The sequence below is a fragment of the Pristiophorus japonicus genome, chromosome 19, assembly GCF_044704955.1.
Source record: "Pristiophorus japonicus isolate sPriJap1 chromosome 19, sPriJap1.hap1, whole genome shotgun sequence".
Lineage (NCBI taxonomy): Eukaryota > Metazoa > Chordata > Chondrichthyes > Pristiophoridae > Pristiophorus > Pristiophorus japonicus.
In genome coordinates this window covers 92,985,395-93,001,711 of record NC_091995.1, presented here as the reverse complement: position 1 = coordinate 93,001,711, position 16,317 = coordinate 92,985,395, and the positions used below count along the sequence as shown (strand labels likewise).

The following is a 16,317-nucleotide window of genomic DNA, read 5'->3' as shown; positions in this document are numbered from 1 at the left end:
TCGGAGGGGCAGTACTGAGGGAGTGTTGCACTGTCGGAGGGGCGGTCCTGAGGGAGTGCTGCACTGTTGGATGAGGTGTAGAACCGAGGCCCTGCTTGCTCTCTCAGGTGGAAGAGGCAGAGTACAAAAGCAAGGAAATTATGATGAACCTTTATAAAACACTGCTTCGCCGTCAAATGGAGTATGGTGTCCAATTCTGGGCACCGCACTTCAGGAAGGATGTGTAGGCCTTAGAGAGGGTGCAGAAAATATTTACGAGAATGGTTTTGGGGATGAGGGATTTTAGTTACGTGGATAGACTAGAGAAGCTGGCGTTGTTCACCTTAGAGCAGAGAAGGTTGAGAGGAGATTTGATCAAGGTGTAAACATCATGAGGGGTCTGGACAGATTAGATAAAAAAACTGTTCCCACTGGTGGAAGGGTCGAGAACCAGAGGACACAGATTTCAGGCGATTGGCAGAAGAACCAAAGGCGACACGAGGAAACACTTTTTTACGCAGAGAGTGGCTAGGATCTGGAATGCGCTGCCTGAGAGGGTGGTGGAGGCAGACTCAATCGTGGCTTTGAAAAGGGAGTTGGATAAATACCTGAAGAAGAAAAATTCACAGGACTACGGGGGAGTGGGACTGGCTGAAGTGCTCTTGCAGAGCCGGCACGGGCTCGACAGGCCATATGGCCTCCTTCTGTGCTGTAACCATTCTGTGATTCGACATGCATTACAACACATGATAGGAGAGCAGATTGGGTCAGGTCATAAAAGGCTTCAGTTTATAATGTCTGTAAGTGGGGAAAACCAAGTCAAAGCATCAGGTTCCTTCAGCGGAGCACCACTGAGGGATGGGTCCTTTGCTGTTGATCCATCAGGGCTAAGATTAGGATTTACATCATTCAAAGATCTCCACTGTCTGGGTGAAGTGATAACGCCGCGTGTCCAACCGAATTAGATCCTTACAAGCTGAACGACATCATCGCCCACACGCCAAGTCTGGCAACGAGGCTCAATGTCTTTCTTGGCATGGGTCAACCATGCCACTTAAAATACTGGTCCGTAGGAAAGTGTTTCACAGCGAGCAGGAGCGGAAATATTTCTGGAATGAGCAGAGCTGAAACAAAGACAGTGAAAGAAGCCCTAAGTACAAAATAGCGTAGTGCCAACCACTGGTTCGGGAGTCTAGGACTAGGGGGTGAAGTTTAAACATTAGAGCCAGGTCTTTCAGGAGTGAAATTAGGAAACACTTCTACACACAGAGTGGTAGAAGTTTGGAAATCTCTTCCACGAATGGCGATGGTTGCTAGACCAATTCAAATTTAAATCTGAGTTTGCCAACCAAAGGTATTAACGGATATGGGGGAAAAGGCGGGTAGATGGAGTTAGGTTGCTTTTCAGCCATGATCTCATTGAATGGTGGAACAGACCCAATGGCCTCCTCCTGTTCTTGTGTTCCTAAGGGGGGGGGGGGTAGATACGGCACTGTATGGGGCTCTATGCCAAGCAAATGTTAGGAAAACTGCAAAAGCACACAGTAGACCCATACTCTGCTGTGATCAGTTCAGTGATTTTCAGACTCAGGCGTCAGCCAAGAGCTGGAGAAACTTCCGATACAACACATGCCACCTGCATATAATCGAACAAAAGTTACCATTTAAAAGGTTGCCGTGGAGGGCATGGGGCATTTAAAAGGCCAGGGTACAAACTCTGCTTTAACAAGTCTCTCGGCCTTATGTGTCACACCTGTAACCTGTTTGCATCGAATCATTGAGGAGTGCAACGAAGGTTCACCAGACTGATTCCTGGGATGGGGGGGGTTTGTCCTATGAGGAGAGATTGAGTAGACTAGGCCTATATTCCCTAGAGTTTAGAAGAATGAGAGGTGATCTCATTGAAACATACAACATTCTTACAGGGCTTGACAGGGTAGATGCAGGAAGGATGTTTCCCCCGGGCTGGGGAGTCTAGAACCAGGGGGGTCACAGTCTCAAGATAAGGGGTCGGCCATTTAGGACTAAGATGAGGAGAAATGTCTTCACTCAGAGGGGGGTGAATCTCTGGAATTCTCTACCCCAGAGAGCTGTGGAGGCTCAGTCTTAATAATCTCGGTATATTCAAGAGAGACATCGATAGATTTTTGGATATTAAGGGAATCAAGTGATATGGGAATAGCGCAGGAAAAGTGGAGTTCAGGTCGAAGATCAGCCATGATCTCATTGAATGGCGGGGCAGGCTCGAGAGGCCGAATGGCCGACTCCTGTTCCTATTTCTTATGTTCTGATAACCCCCCGCACCCAGGCGGTGTTTAAAATGCCCAAAATAGAAATGGTGTAGGAGCCAATAAGGCTTCCTCTGCCCAATGTTTTTGTACTTCTTGCTGGAGTTTTGTCCTTTGGCACACAGTTCCATGTGGCCATTCTTCATAAGTCACCAGGCTATTCGACCATGACAGCCAAACTGGATCCTGGCCTGTCCTGTGCCACCGCCACCCTCCTTGTGCCCACTTTCCCGCAGCAGTAAGGACCCTGGCTGATTTCTCTTTACCCACCCTCCCCCCCCAAAAATAAATCTCAAGGGGCTCAGCCCAGTTGTAACACACCCAACCTCCACCCCGCTCCCCCCCACCCCAAAAGCCAGGATCTCCATTTTCAGCACAAGCCTGGACCTAACCTTAGGATCCTCCCAGCCTATTTATGCCACACAGTGCTAGACCATCAAAAGGGAAGTGGAGGGTGGGGTGGGGAGAAGGTAGGAGAGGCAAGTGTTTATTTAGGGATATGGTACCAAGCAGAATAAAAGGCAGGAGCAGGTTACATTTAAAAGGGATAGTTAGATGGAACGGAGTTTCTTTTTATTATTTTTTGAAATAAACTGCGGTCAGTAAAAATTAAACATCACAGACTGGGTGAAATCGCTTTAAATTAAAACCGAACCATGAGTTATTGGTTTTTAAACAATCAGGTCAATACACCAACATCAGAATAACTCGGCGATATGAAGACAGGTGCGAGATCATGACCAGCACGAGGTGGGTGAGACTATGATGTCCGGGTATAGAAGCAGTCAGTTCTTCTTTTGTTAAGAGGCAGCCCTGCGTTGCGATTACGTTGTATAAACATGCACACTCCTAGGGATCGAGAGTTAACACACACACACACACACACAAAAAAAGGTAGTTGATATTTACAGCTTGGAAGAACGTAACGGCTTGAGCATTACAGGAGCTGCATTGGCGAGGCAACACGGTTAACTCAATGAACCAATACTCCCCGCACCGTAGAAGGGGAGGAAACAGCAGCCAGCAGTCTATGGTGGTACACGTATGGAGTGGAAACGACAACCACTGAACAACATTCCAAATACACAGTCGAGAAAATAACCTACTACAGAATCAAAATGGGAGGGGAACTTTTCATTTAAAAAAAAAACTATACAACTTAATGAACAGGCAAAACATTCAAAACAGATCAGACGCCGCAGTTACAGTTTGCGTCTCTCTCTTTTTCTCTCTCCAGATCCAACTGGCAACTTCCTCCTCCTCCTCCTCCGGAGCAATGGCGTCCCGCTCGGTTTGCACCGACAGCAGAGAGTCGGGTAGGCAGCAGAGGCGATGGGACCAGGCAGGGTCGGGTCGGGTTGGAAGGGGGGGGGGGGGGCAGAAATATTCTGGAGACATTTAAAAAACTTTTATTAACATAAAGATGGCAGCACTCTTCAAGTGAAATACATTTACAGTAAGTTTAATTGAGTGGGAAGGAGTTGGGGCGGGGGAGGGGAGGGGTAAGAGAACCAAACCTATTCCGTATTTCCTGGCATGCTCTAGAGCTATAACAATCAAGCAAGTCCTCTTTTAAAAAAAAAATTCCAATCGGTTTTCCTCCAGTGGCAATAAGCTGAGAGTGTAAGTGTCAAACGCCTCCTCATTCACTCTACTGCTTCCGGTCGAGTTTTTTTAAATGTTTTTTTTAATATATTTAAGTATGTCAGATTTTGTTTCCTCTCCACTTTCTCTCACACTCTCTCTCTCTGTAGCTTCAGTTTGTGTGCACTGGGCCCTATTTAAGGCATCGCTCGAAGTAAGTCGACCCAATGTAGCCGCCACGCATAGATCGCTGCACATTCTGCTCGAAGAGGCGTCTGTTGTTCTGAAGGACCTCCGCAGCTTCCTTGTTCAGGGGGTCCTCGGGGTTAGGTTCCTGAACGAGAGAAAGAGAGAGCGGGGGAAAAAAAAAAAGAAGAGAAACGCAATTAAATCCACCCGACGTTTTGACCACAGAAAGTCCGGACAGCGCCGATCGCTGAGTGTTAACGGGGCGGTGCACACTGTACCCCACCGCTCATCACCCGAGACACCGACTCCATCCCTCTGCCCAACTCCTGTCCGAGGCTGAACCAGACTGTTCGCAACCCTGGGGCTCATATCTGACCCCGAAATGAGCGTTCGGCCATACATCCGCAGCGTAACTGAGACCGCCTATTTCCACCTCCGTAACATCGCTCGCCTTCAGCCCCCCACCACCCCACCCCACCCACCACCCCCCCCCCCACCCCCACCCACCCACCCCACCCCACCCCCCCCCCAACCACCCACCCACCCCACCCCACCCCCCCCCCAACCACCCACCCACCCCACCCCCCCCCAACCACCCCCCCCCCCAACCACTCCCACCCCCCCACCCCCCAAGATGTCTGCGCTCCTCTAATTCTGTCCTCCTGAGTATCCCTGACTATAATCGCTCCACCATCGGTGGCCGTGCCTTCTGTTGCCTGGGCCCCAAGCTCTGGAACTCCCTCCCTAAACCTCTCTACCTCTCTTTCCTCCTTCAAGACGCTCCTTAAAACCGATCTCTTTGACCAAGCTTCTGGTCACCTGCGCTAATTTCTACTTATGCAGCTCGGTTTCAAATTTTTTATCTCATAATGTTCCTGTGAAGCGCCTTGGTACGTTTCACTACGTTAAAGGCGCTATATAAATTCAAGTTGTTATTGTTATAGCCGCCGTGTTCGTACAGGTACCATTTGTCCGCTGTATGCCACGGCCGGTACAACCTAACAGGGATCTGGGGACCCTGAGTGCCAGGAAAATGTTGGGATTTGGTGTACTCCAACGTTCCCGCTTCACAACTCTCTGCGCAACTTGCATTTATATAGCGCCTTTTATATAGTAAAACGTCGCAAGGCGCTTCACAGGAATATTATCAAACAAAATCTGGCACCGAGCTGCATAAGGAGAAATTGGGCAGGTGGTCAAAGAGGTCGGTTTCAAGAAGCGTCTTAAAGGAGGAAAGAGGGGTAGAGAGGCAGAGAGGTTTAGGGAGGGAGTTCCAGAGCTTGGGGCCCAGGCAACAGAAGGCCCGGCCACCGATGGTTGAGCGATTATAATCAGGGATGCTCAGGAGGGCAGAATTAGAGGGGCGCAGAGATCTTGGGGGGGTGGAGGGTTGTGGGGCTGGAGGAGATTACAGAGATAGGGAGGGGGCGAGGGCCATGGAGGGATTTGTAAACAAGGATGAGAATTTTAAAATCGAGGCATTGCTTAACCGGGAGCCAATGTAGGTCAGCGAGCACAGGGGGTGATGGGTGAGCGGGACTCGGTGTGAGTTAGGACACGGGGCAGCGAGCACAGGGGGTGATGGGTGAGCGGGACTTGGTGCGAGTTAGGACACGGGCCAGCGAGCACAGGGGGTGATGGGTGAGCGGGACTTGGTGCGAGTTAGGACACGGGCCAGCGAGCACAGGGGGTGATGGGTGAGCGGGACTTGGTGCGAGTTAGGACACGGGCCAGCGAGCACAGGGGGCGATGGGTGAGCGGGACTTGGTGCGAATTAGGACACAGGGCAGCCGAGTTTTGGATGACCTCAAGTTTACGTAGGGTAGAATGTGGGAGGCCAGCCAGGAGTGCGTTGGAATGGTCAAGTCTGGAGGTAACAAAGGCATGGATGAGGGCTTCAACAGCGGATGAGCTGAGGCAAGGGGTGAAGTCTGGCGATGTTACAGGGGGTGGAAATAGGCGGTCTGAATGATGGCACGGATATAGGGAGTGAGTGATATACAAAGCAAATTTACCACAGATTAGACACCGAGAAAGAGCAACGAATAGCTGTAACAGAACAAGTCTTTTGGCAGTCCCAGCCAGAAACAGCTGAGCCAAGGCTCAACCACTCGTGCACAGCGGGGGTGTCCAATCTGTGGCCTATGAGCCCCGGCCATCTGATCCGTGAAACGCAGCCAACTCCATTCCCTTTGCACTCATATTTCTTACTTGATGGCTGGTTTCATTTGATGCTCGTAAGCCTGGAGGCTTGGAGAGGGGCTTAGCGCTATTCCCATACTGGTGGATAAATCCCAAGTCGGGGCAACCCAGAGCTGCTGCGATGCACAGCTTCAGACACATAGTCAATGGGAATATTGCTCGGTGGCCCTGGAGGCTCCATGGCAAGTGCCCAGCAAATGCAACAAGTTGGAGGGCTCCTGGTGCTGAACATTCTTAAAAGTATGACTGAAAATGCGGTGGCTGAAAACGGGTTTCCCCACTCCCACTCTAACATCAGACTTGTCGTGGTTTGTCCACTTACCAAAAACAGGTACTGCAGCCCATAAATTATAGAGTTTATTGTTAATACAGGTTTCCAGTCCTCTCTGTGTAAGGAAACAGAAGGCGAATTAAAGAAAAAGTCAGATACGGTTTGCACAATTAGGCACCAAGCGATCCTTAGCCTGCTGAATACACAACTCCATACAGTTCTGCAACACGTAATCGTTCCCTGCTCCACGGAAGCGCAGGTATACAGCGAGCCTTACCTTGCTGAATAAGCAGCAACTCAGTTAAAGTGAAAATTGCAAAGCAACTAACCTCGTACCATCATCCTTTTAGTCATTTAATCGCTCCCACCCTTTCAGCCGTGGCTCAGTGGGCAGCACTCTCGCCTCTTGAGTCAGAAGGTTGTGGGTTCAAGTCCCCACTCCAGGGACTTGAGCATGAAAAATCCAGGCTGACACTCCCAGTGCAGTACTGAGAGCGCCGCACTGTCGGAGGGGCATTGCTGAGGGAGCGCCGCACTGTCAGAGGGGCAGTGCTGAGGGAGCGCTGCACTGTCGGAGGGGCAGTGCTGAGGGAGCGCCGCACTGTCGGAGGGGCAGTGCTGAGGGAGCGCCGCACTGTCGGAGGGGCAGTGCTGAGGGAGCGCCGCACTGTCGGAGGGGCAGTGCTGAGGGAGCGCCGCACTGTCGGAGGGACAGTACTGAGGGAGCGCCGCACTGTCGGAGGGGCAGTACTGAGGGAGCGCCGCACTGTCGGAGGGGCAGTACTGAGGGAGCGCCGCACTGTCGGAGGGACAGTGCTGAGGGAGCGCCGCACTGTTGGAGGGGCAGTGCTGAGGGAGCGCCGCACTGTCGGAGGGGCAGTGCTGAGGGAGCGCCGCACTGTCGGAGGGGCAGTACTGAGGGAGCGCCGCACTGTCGGAGGGGCAGTACTGCACTGTTGAAGGTGCCATCTATCGGAAGAAACGTTAAACCGAGGCCCCGTCTGCCCTCTCAGGCGGACGTAAAAGATCCCATGGCACTATTTCGAAGAAGAGCAGGGGAGTTATCCCCGGTGTCCTGGAGCCAATATTTATCCCTCAATCAACATAACAAAAACAGATTATCTGGTCATTATCACATTGCTGTTTGTGGGAGCTTGCTGTGCGCAACTTGGCTGCTGCGTTTCCCACATTACAACAGTGATTACACTTTAAAAGTACTTCAGTGGCTGTAAAGCGCTTTGAGACGTTCCGTGAAAGACGTTGTATAAATGCACGTCTTTTTCTTTCATACTGGATTTTGACTCAAAATATGTGTGGTCACAGGCGTTGCCGTGCTGTTCTGTTGTCAGCCCCTAGATGGGGCTGAAGTGCAAGCCCGGAGGAATTTCCACCCTGCATCTACCCTGTCAGTCACTCAGCCCACCCGAGGGTCGGACTGAGATCTACTTGTGAAGCCACTCGTATGCAAGCACTTGAACTGAAACCAGCTCCCAGCTTCGCAACAGGTTGCGTCAATGAGCCGGTTTACGTACTGTAGCATCCACCAACATCTGGCCAGAGGGTAGCACGTACAGATACATAACAACATTAAAATAGGAGCAGGAGTCGGCCATTCGGCCCCTCGAGCCTGCTCCGCCATTCAATACGATCATGATCCTGGTCTCAACTCCACTTCCCTGCCCACTCCCCATAACCCTCGACTCCCTTATTGTTCAAAAATCGGTCTATCTCCGCCTTAAATATATTCAATTCAATGACCCAGCCTCCACAGCTCTCTGGGGCAAAGAATTCCACAGATTTACGACCCTCTGAGAGAAGAAATTCCTCCTCAGCTCCGTCGTAAATGGGTGATATCTTAATTCTGAAACTATGTCCCCTAGTTCTAGATTCCCCCACGAGGGGAAACATCCTCTCTGCATCTACCCTGTCAAGCCCCCTCAGAATCTTATATCTTTCAATAAGATCGCCTCTCATTCTTCTAAACTCCAATCAGTATAGGCCCAACATGCTCAACCTTTCCTCATAAGTCAACCTCTTCATCCCAGGAATCAACCTAGTGAACCTTCTCTGAACTACCTCCAGTGCAAGTATATCCCTCCTTAAAGAGAGACCAAAACTGTACGCAGTACTCCAGGTGTGGTCTCACCAATACCCTGCACAGGTGTAGCAGGACTTCCCTACTTTTATACTCCATCCCCCTTGCAATAAAGGCCAACGTTCCATTAGCCTTCCTGATCACTTGCTGTACCTGCATACTAACTTTTTGTGTTTCATGCACAAGGACCCCCAGATCCCTCTGTACTGCATCATTTCATAATCTCTCAACATTTAAATCTCCTCGCAGAACTTGCCTACTTTTATACTCCGTCCCTTTACGACACACACCTCGAAACAGCCAGCAACAGCTGCTGAGCTCGAGAAGCAACACAAGACGTGCAAGCAGCCCACACTACCCCTCCCGACGGCATTTCGGCCTACCTGAGGATGTTTAGACAAACGTTGCCTTCTAAATCGATGTTCGGGTGGTACACCATGGTTTCACATTTCACCTTTGGAGGATCGTGTGGATACCCTTGTCCAACCTACAAAACACACAGACACGCAGGCAGAGCGTATCAAAGGTTAACCAACGTATCAGGGAGCAGCGAGAACACTTTACTCTGAGGCTGAGGAGCAGAGTTACACCATTAACTCGCTCGAGGGCGGCAGGAGGAGGCTATCAGCCTGCTAATCAGCACTCTGTCCGTATGCCCGACACGAGACTCCCAAAGCAAGCGCTCGACTTGGAACTCCTTCACGGCAAGCGAGCCCCAGGTGGGCAGAGGAAACGTTACAGGGACACCCTCAAAGCCTCCCTGAGAAAGTGCAACATCCCCACCGACACCTGGGAGTCCCTGGCCAAAGACCGCTCTAAGTGGAGGAAATGCATCTGGGAGGGCGCTGAGCACCTCGAGTCTCGTCGCCGAGAGCGTGCAGAAACCAAGCGCAGGCAGCGGAAGGAGCGTGCGGCAAACCAGTCCCACCCTCCCCTTCCCCCAACCACTGTCTGTCCCACCTGTGACAGAGACTGTAATTCCCGTATTGGACTGTTCAATCACCTGAGAACTCACTTCTGGAGTGGAAGCAAGCCTTCCTCGATTCTGAGGGACTGCCTATGATGATGATCAGCCTGCAGTTATTTTTGTTGGGGAGGCCGAGTTTATGCAGGCTTTTGTCGAATTGCACAAATGGCGCACAATGAAAGAAACGCAGAATATAATTATAAATTATATAGGGCCCTGGTGAGACCGCACCTGGAATAGTGTGTGCAGTTTTGGTCTCCTTACCCAAGGAAGGAAATACTTACCATAGAGGGAGTGCAACGAAGGTTCACCAGACTGATTCCTGGGATGGGGGGCATTGGGGGAAGAAGTGAATGTATTGACGTGGATTCAGAACTGGTTGACAGATAGGAAGCAATGTGTAGGAATAAACGGGTCCTTTTCAGAGTGGCAGGCGGTGACTAGTGGGGTACCGTAAGGTTCAGTGCTGGGATCCCAGCTATTTACAATATACATTCATGATTTGGACAAAAGAATTGAATGTAATATCTCCGAGTTTGCAGATGACACTAAGCTGGGTGGCAGTGTGAGCTGTGAGGGGGACGCTAAGAGGCTGCAGGGTGACTTGGACAGGTTAGGTGAGTGGGCAAATGCATGGCAGATGCAGTATAATGTGGATAAGTGTGAGGTTATCCACATTGGTGGCAAAAACAGGAAGGCAGAATATTATCTGAATGGTGATAGATTAGGAAAAGGGGAGGTGCAACAAGACCTGGGTGTCATGGTGCATCAGTCATTGAAAGTTGGCATGCAGGTACAGCAGGCGGTGAAGAAGGCAAATGGCATGTTGGCCTTCATAGCGAGAGGATTTGAGTATAGGAGCAGGGAGGTCTTGCTGCAGTTGTACAGGGCCTTGGTGAGGCCACACCTTGAATATTGTGTCCAGTTTTGGTCTCCTAATCTGAGGAAGGACATTCTTGCTATTGAGGGAGTGCAGCGAAGGTTCACCAGACTGATTCCCAGGATGGCAGGACTGACATATGAAGACAGACTGGATCGACTAGGCCAGTATTCACTCGAATTTAGAAGAATGAGAGGGGATCTCATAGAAACATATAAAATTCTGACGGGATTGGACAGGTTAGATGCAGTAAGAATGTTCCCAATGTTGGGGAAGTCCAGAACCAGGGGTCACAGACTCAGGATAAGGGGTCGGCCATTTAGGACTGAGATGAGGAGGAATTTCTTCACTCAGAGGGTAGTGAATCTTTGGAATTCTCTGCCCCAGAGGGCTGTGGAGGCTCAGTCTTTGAGTATATTCAAGGCAGAGATCGATAGATTTTTGGATATTAAGGGAATCAAGGGATATGGGGACAGTGCAGGAAAGTGGAGTTGAGGTCGAAGATCAGCCGTGATCTCATTGAATGGTGGAGCGGGCTCGAGGGGCCATAGGGCGTGCTCCTGCTTTGTATGTTCTTATTTTCGGGGAGGTGAGCACTACATTAAAATCGCTGGTTTGGATCAAACAGTAACATGCTGAAATCAGGTTCTAAATATCAGGAGCTTTGCGGGATCAGACTGTAAATATCAGGCAAGAGCAGTGTTGCGCTTTGACGTTAAGGGAGTTCAATGCACAGGGGTTACAGTTCCCAGAGCAGGCTCGAGAGGAGCAGGAAATCCACACCTGAGACACAACAGACGCGCCCAGCCTTGCTGTCGGACATTGCAACAGTTTTAATACAACAGATTCGTACTCAATCAAAACCAGTCACTTGCAGTCCAATTTGGAAGCTCCTTCCTCTACGCAGTGAAATAATTCCAAACTGACAGTGATTACCGCGGTCGGAGCCCACTTACCTTAAAGCTAAACACAAATTTGCCTCCTTTATAGAACCCCTGAAAGCAAAAAGAGCAAAAAGGTTTAATCCAGAAATAATTACCAGCTGCATTAAAAAAAAATAAAATGGCAGATAAATGGACAAGTCCCAACCAGAGCCATAATAAAGAAAACCCTATCCCCATTCACACCGTCGGTGACCATCAATAGACTCGGCCCCGTTTGAGCCGAATTCCAGTGATGCAAACAGCTTCCCACGAGATAGAATCCACATGGACAAAATGCCTTTATCGTTCGTTCCCAATGTACACAATCCCAATAGGCCAAATCCCTGCCAGATCACCCACTTTGGACAGAATTCCACTAGGAACACTCCCGGGACTTTGAGCACAAAAAAAAAAAATCTAGGCTGACACTCCAGTGCAGTACTGAGGGAGCGCTGCACTGTCGGAAGTGCCGTCTTTCGGATGAGACATTAAACGGGAGGCCCCGCCTGCCCTCTCAGATGGACGTAAAAGATCTCAAGTGGACCGTATAAAAACCCCGCGGCACTATTTCGAAGAAGAGCAGGGGAGTTATCCCCGGTGTCCTGAGGCCAATAATTATCCCTCAATCAACATAACAATAAAACAGATTATCTGGTCATTATTACAATGCTGTTTTTGGGAGCTTGCTGTGCGCAAATTGGCTGCTGCGTTTCCTAAATTACAATAACTACACTCCAAAAGTACTTCATTGGCTGTAAAGCACTTTGAGACGTCCGGTGACCGTGAAAGGCGCTATATAAATGCAAGTCTTTCTTTCCAGGAACATAGGAATCGGAGGAGGCCATTTAGCCCTTTGAGCCTATTCTGCCATTCAATGAGATTGTGGTTGATCTGCGAACTAACTCCATTTACCCGCGCCTTTGCCCCATATCCCTTTAATACCATTTGTTAACAAAAATCTATCAATCTCCGATTTTAAATGAACATTGATCTTGCATCAACTGCTGTTTGCGGAAGAGAGTTCCAAACTTCTATCACCCTGTGTGTGTAACTGTGTTTCCCAACTTCCCCCTGAAAGATCTGTGCTGTACAATTCTCGGATTCTATAAAATTCGACGATCTGGCTGGAATTTTTAGGCTATGTCCCCCCAGTCCTCGACTCCCAAACCTTTCCCCATTCAGTCCCCCCCCCCTCCCCCCCCGGATATAGAATCCCAATGGACCAAGCCCCTTTCACATTCACCTCACTTAGTCACAGGGGATAGAATTCCTGATCCATTTGCAAACGATGAACAGTTGTTTTTTGGACTGGAGGAAGGTACACAATGGTGTTCCCCAGGGGTCGGTACTGGGAACACTGCTTTTCTTGATATATATTAATGACTTGGTCGTGGGTGTACAGGGCACCATTTCAACATTTTCATGACACAAAACTTGGAAGTATCGTGAACAGTGAGGAGGAACGTGATAAGACCTCAGGAAGATATAGACAGGCTGGCGGAATGGGCGGGCACGTGGCAGATGAAATTTAACGCAGAAAAAGTGTGAAGTGATGCATTTTGGTAGAAAGAATGATGGGAGGACATATAAACGTGCGTAAATTATGACGGACCTGTATAAAACACGGGTTCAGCCCCAACTGGAGCGTTGTGTCCAATTCTGGGCACCACACTTTAGGAAGGATGTGAAGGCCTTGGAGAGGGCGCAGAGGGAGATTTACGAGAACGGTTCCAGGGATGAGGGACTTCAGTGACGTGGAGAGACGGGAGAAGCTGGGGTTGTTCTCCTTGGAGCAGAGAAGGTTGAGAGGAGATTTGATCGAGGTGTTCAAAATCATGAGGGGTCTGGACAGAGTGGATAGAGAGAAACTGTTCCCATTGGTGGAAGGGTCGGGAACCAGAGGACACAGATTTAAGGTGATTGGCAGAAGAACCAAAGACGACATGAGGGAAAACTTTTTTACGCAGCGAGTGGTTAGGATCTGAATGCACGGCCCGAGGGTGGTGGAGGCAGACTCAATCGCCGCTTTCAAAAGGAAGCTGGATAAGTACCTGAAAAAGAAATTTGCAGGGTTACGGGGAAAGGGCCTAACTGAGAGTTGGCACAGCCTCGGCAGGCTGAATGGCCTCCTTCCGTGCTGCAACCATTCTATGATTCTATGACTAGGGGAGGTCTCGTTGTGTGAAGCATATTCTTGTTTAGGACGTGTCGTTAAATGAAGATTGCGGGATTTCAACGGGAATCCTATTTCAGGTGGAACTTCTCTTGGCAAACTGCTGCTGTTAATTGGGAACCAGTGGAATAGAAGGGAAGCTTTGATTCATCCGCCCACCACCTCATTGTGAATCGATTGAGCTCTTGGCACAGACACAAACCTGCTCCACAGGCGGTGACACCATTCCCCTGCCTGGCTACACATTCTTCACCTTCGCCCAACTCTGCGACTCTTCTTATCGGGAAACGTCTGGTGCCGCACCCAAATAAGCATTCTTCCGCGTGCGAGCGGCGTGCGGTTATTCAACCGCGGAAGGCATCGCACCCAAGCCGGTCCTGATCTCACTCAACATGCGTGCGCTGGGCAGGGGGGGTCACCACCAGCTGGAGCTTTGGCCTGATCGTCCCCCTCGCTGGCCGAGGCCTCTTGCAGCTCTTTGCTGCTCTACCCGTTGAGACCTACCAACAGCTGGGAGTGGGAGCTGGGGGGCCTTCGGATGTGTGATGGCTCCCCACTCCGTGGCCAGCCTCTGAGCAATGGAGTGGGCGGCAGGTTTGTTACCAAAATGCTTGTGCGCAAAGTGGCTGCCGCGTTTCCCACATTACAACAGTGGCTACACTCCAAAAAGTACTTCATTGGCTGTAAAGCGCTTTGAGACGTCCTGAGGTTCTGAAAGACGCTATATAAATGCAAGTCTTTTCTTTCTTTCAAACGCGCTATGCTTCCTGAGTGACGTCACCGGTACTGTGCAGCACAGGGACTGGATGCCAATGCAGCCCCCTCTATTAACCAGCACTGGTATGTGTGCACCTCAGTGTGAGGTGGCTCTCCTGGACCCCCCTGAGCTGAAGAGGATTCCACAGTGACAGAGACTGGCTTAATAACAGAGAACCTTGATCTCCCAATGTAGAATCAGAGAAATTTACAGCACGGAAGGAGGCCATTCGGCCCATTGTGTCTGTGCCGGCCGAAAAAGCTATCCAGCCTAATCCCACTTTCCAGCTCTCAGTCCGTAGCCCTGTAGGTTACGGCACTTCAAGTGCACAGCCAAGCACTTTTTAAATGTGGTGAGGGTTTCTGCCTCTACCACCCTTTCAGGCAGTGAGTTCCAGACCCCCACCGTTCTCCTCAAATCTCCTCTAATCCTTCTACCAATTACTTTAAGTCTATGCCCCCTAGTTATTGACCCCTCTAAGGGAAATAGGTCCTTCCTATCCACTCTATCCAGGCCCCTCATCATTTTATACACCTCAATGAGTTCTCCCCTCGGCCTCTTCTGTTCCAAGGAAAACAACCCTGGCCTATCCAATCATTCCCGATAGCTAAAATTCTCCAGTCCTGGTAAACCTCCTCTGTACCCTCTCCAGTGCAAGCACATATTTCCTGTAATGTGGTGACCAGAACTGCACGCAGTACTCCAGCTGTGGCCTAACTAGTGTTTTATACAGTTCAAGCATAACCTCCCTGATATAGCAGAGCTCCCGTGGATTTGCTCATTGTGAGACAGACGATGTGCTGCTTTATCCCGTGGGGTGTACAATACTGGGGCCACTTATTTACACCGACTGACTCAAATCGAGTAGTGGAGCATTAGTGCAAGATTTTTAAACATCAATACTATATATTTTTTTTAATCTGCATGTAGGCACGCAGAACTTACAATGATGACATAACGCTTTTTATGTCAACATTAGACATTGCAAATGCCCGTGTAATCAGTGTCAGTGGGAACTCCCTGTGTGAACAGGAGCCGGTGATGCTATAATTACTGGCCCTGGAACCAGCGTGACGGCATACCGCTCCAAGGAGCAGCGCGAGCTGGTGCAGGAGGGCAACTGGATTGGACGTCACCATAATCCAGGTCGGCGATTGGAGCGTGGGCAGGTACAGCAGGAGCAGCGAGAGATTGCAGAGCAACGTGATCGGGGCCCAGGGGAGGCGAGAGTTCGGGGCCCAGGAGAGGCGGGGGCCCAGGAGAGGCGGGGGCCCAGGGGCAGCACGGGCCCAGCCCACACTGCGATGTGTGCGCGCACTAGGTCCGTGCAGCAGAGCTGATCTCCAGTCGTCTTGGTTAACCCTTGCCACTGGACCAAGACCTGGCTCTGTCAAGCCCCGTGTGGTGGCTGGTGTGCAACGGCCACCCCACGTTAAAAAAAATCCACCCACAGGCATCTTCCACCCTTCAGGATGTAGTTTGAGATCCGGAATATTAGGCCCTTCATTGAACTCATCCCTTTTTGGAGTGGAAGCAAGTCATCCTCGATTCGAGGGACCGCCCATGGGTGATTATGTAAAGGTGTTTCTCCCCGTTCCTTCTTCAATGCCAGACACACACAGCCCTCTTTCCCTCCAACCCCCCCACCCCACCCCCCGCCCCAACAGGCCACTAACAACATCAGCTCATCACTTACTTCATCCGGACAGATGATAAGTTTGAAGTTGAGGAGGTCATCGGGGTCTGGAAAAACTATCTCACAGGTTTTAGGTAAATTCAATTCATTTATATCTGAAACAACAAAAAGGCAGTAAATAACCAACATTTCAAGTGTGTGTGCGTGGAGAAGGGAAGACGATGGGAATGGCTGCTTCTGACTCGAAAAATTTAGCAGCAACATCCCATTAGTAATTTTCAACGTTACCGTCACAGCAGGGGGTTCAGTGATGACAGAGTTCTCAAAGAAAGCATTCGGCAATTTTTAACACTCCACAGAAAACACCAACGAG

At 50.1% G+C, this 16,317-nt stretch overlaps 1 protein-coding gene across 1 annotated transcript in view; it reads right to left on the bottom strand.

Moving 5' to 3' along the window:
• Positions 1–2,799: 2,799 nt before the first annotated feature.
• ube2m (ubiquitin conjugating enzyme E2 M) overlaps positions 2,800–16,317 on the bottom strand; it is an 84,320-nt gene continuing 70,802 nt past the window's right edge. Inside the window, exons 2-6 of the mRNA XM_070861817.1 lie at positions 16,005–16,099; positions 11,412–11,450; positions 8,992–9,095; positions 6,565–6,628; positions 2,800–4,185 (exon numbers count right to left, since the gene is read on the bottom strand). Of these exons, the coding sequence (XP_070717918.1) occupies positions 4,045–4,185; positions 6,565–6,628; positions 8,992–9,095; positions 11,412–11,450; positions 16,005–16,099 (443 nt within the window). The 3' untranslated portion in view covers positions 2,800–4,044. The remainder of the gene's footprint in view (positions 4,186–6,564; positions 6,629–8,991; positions 9,096–11,411; positions 11,451–16,004; positions 16,100–16,317) is intronic.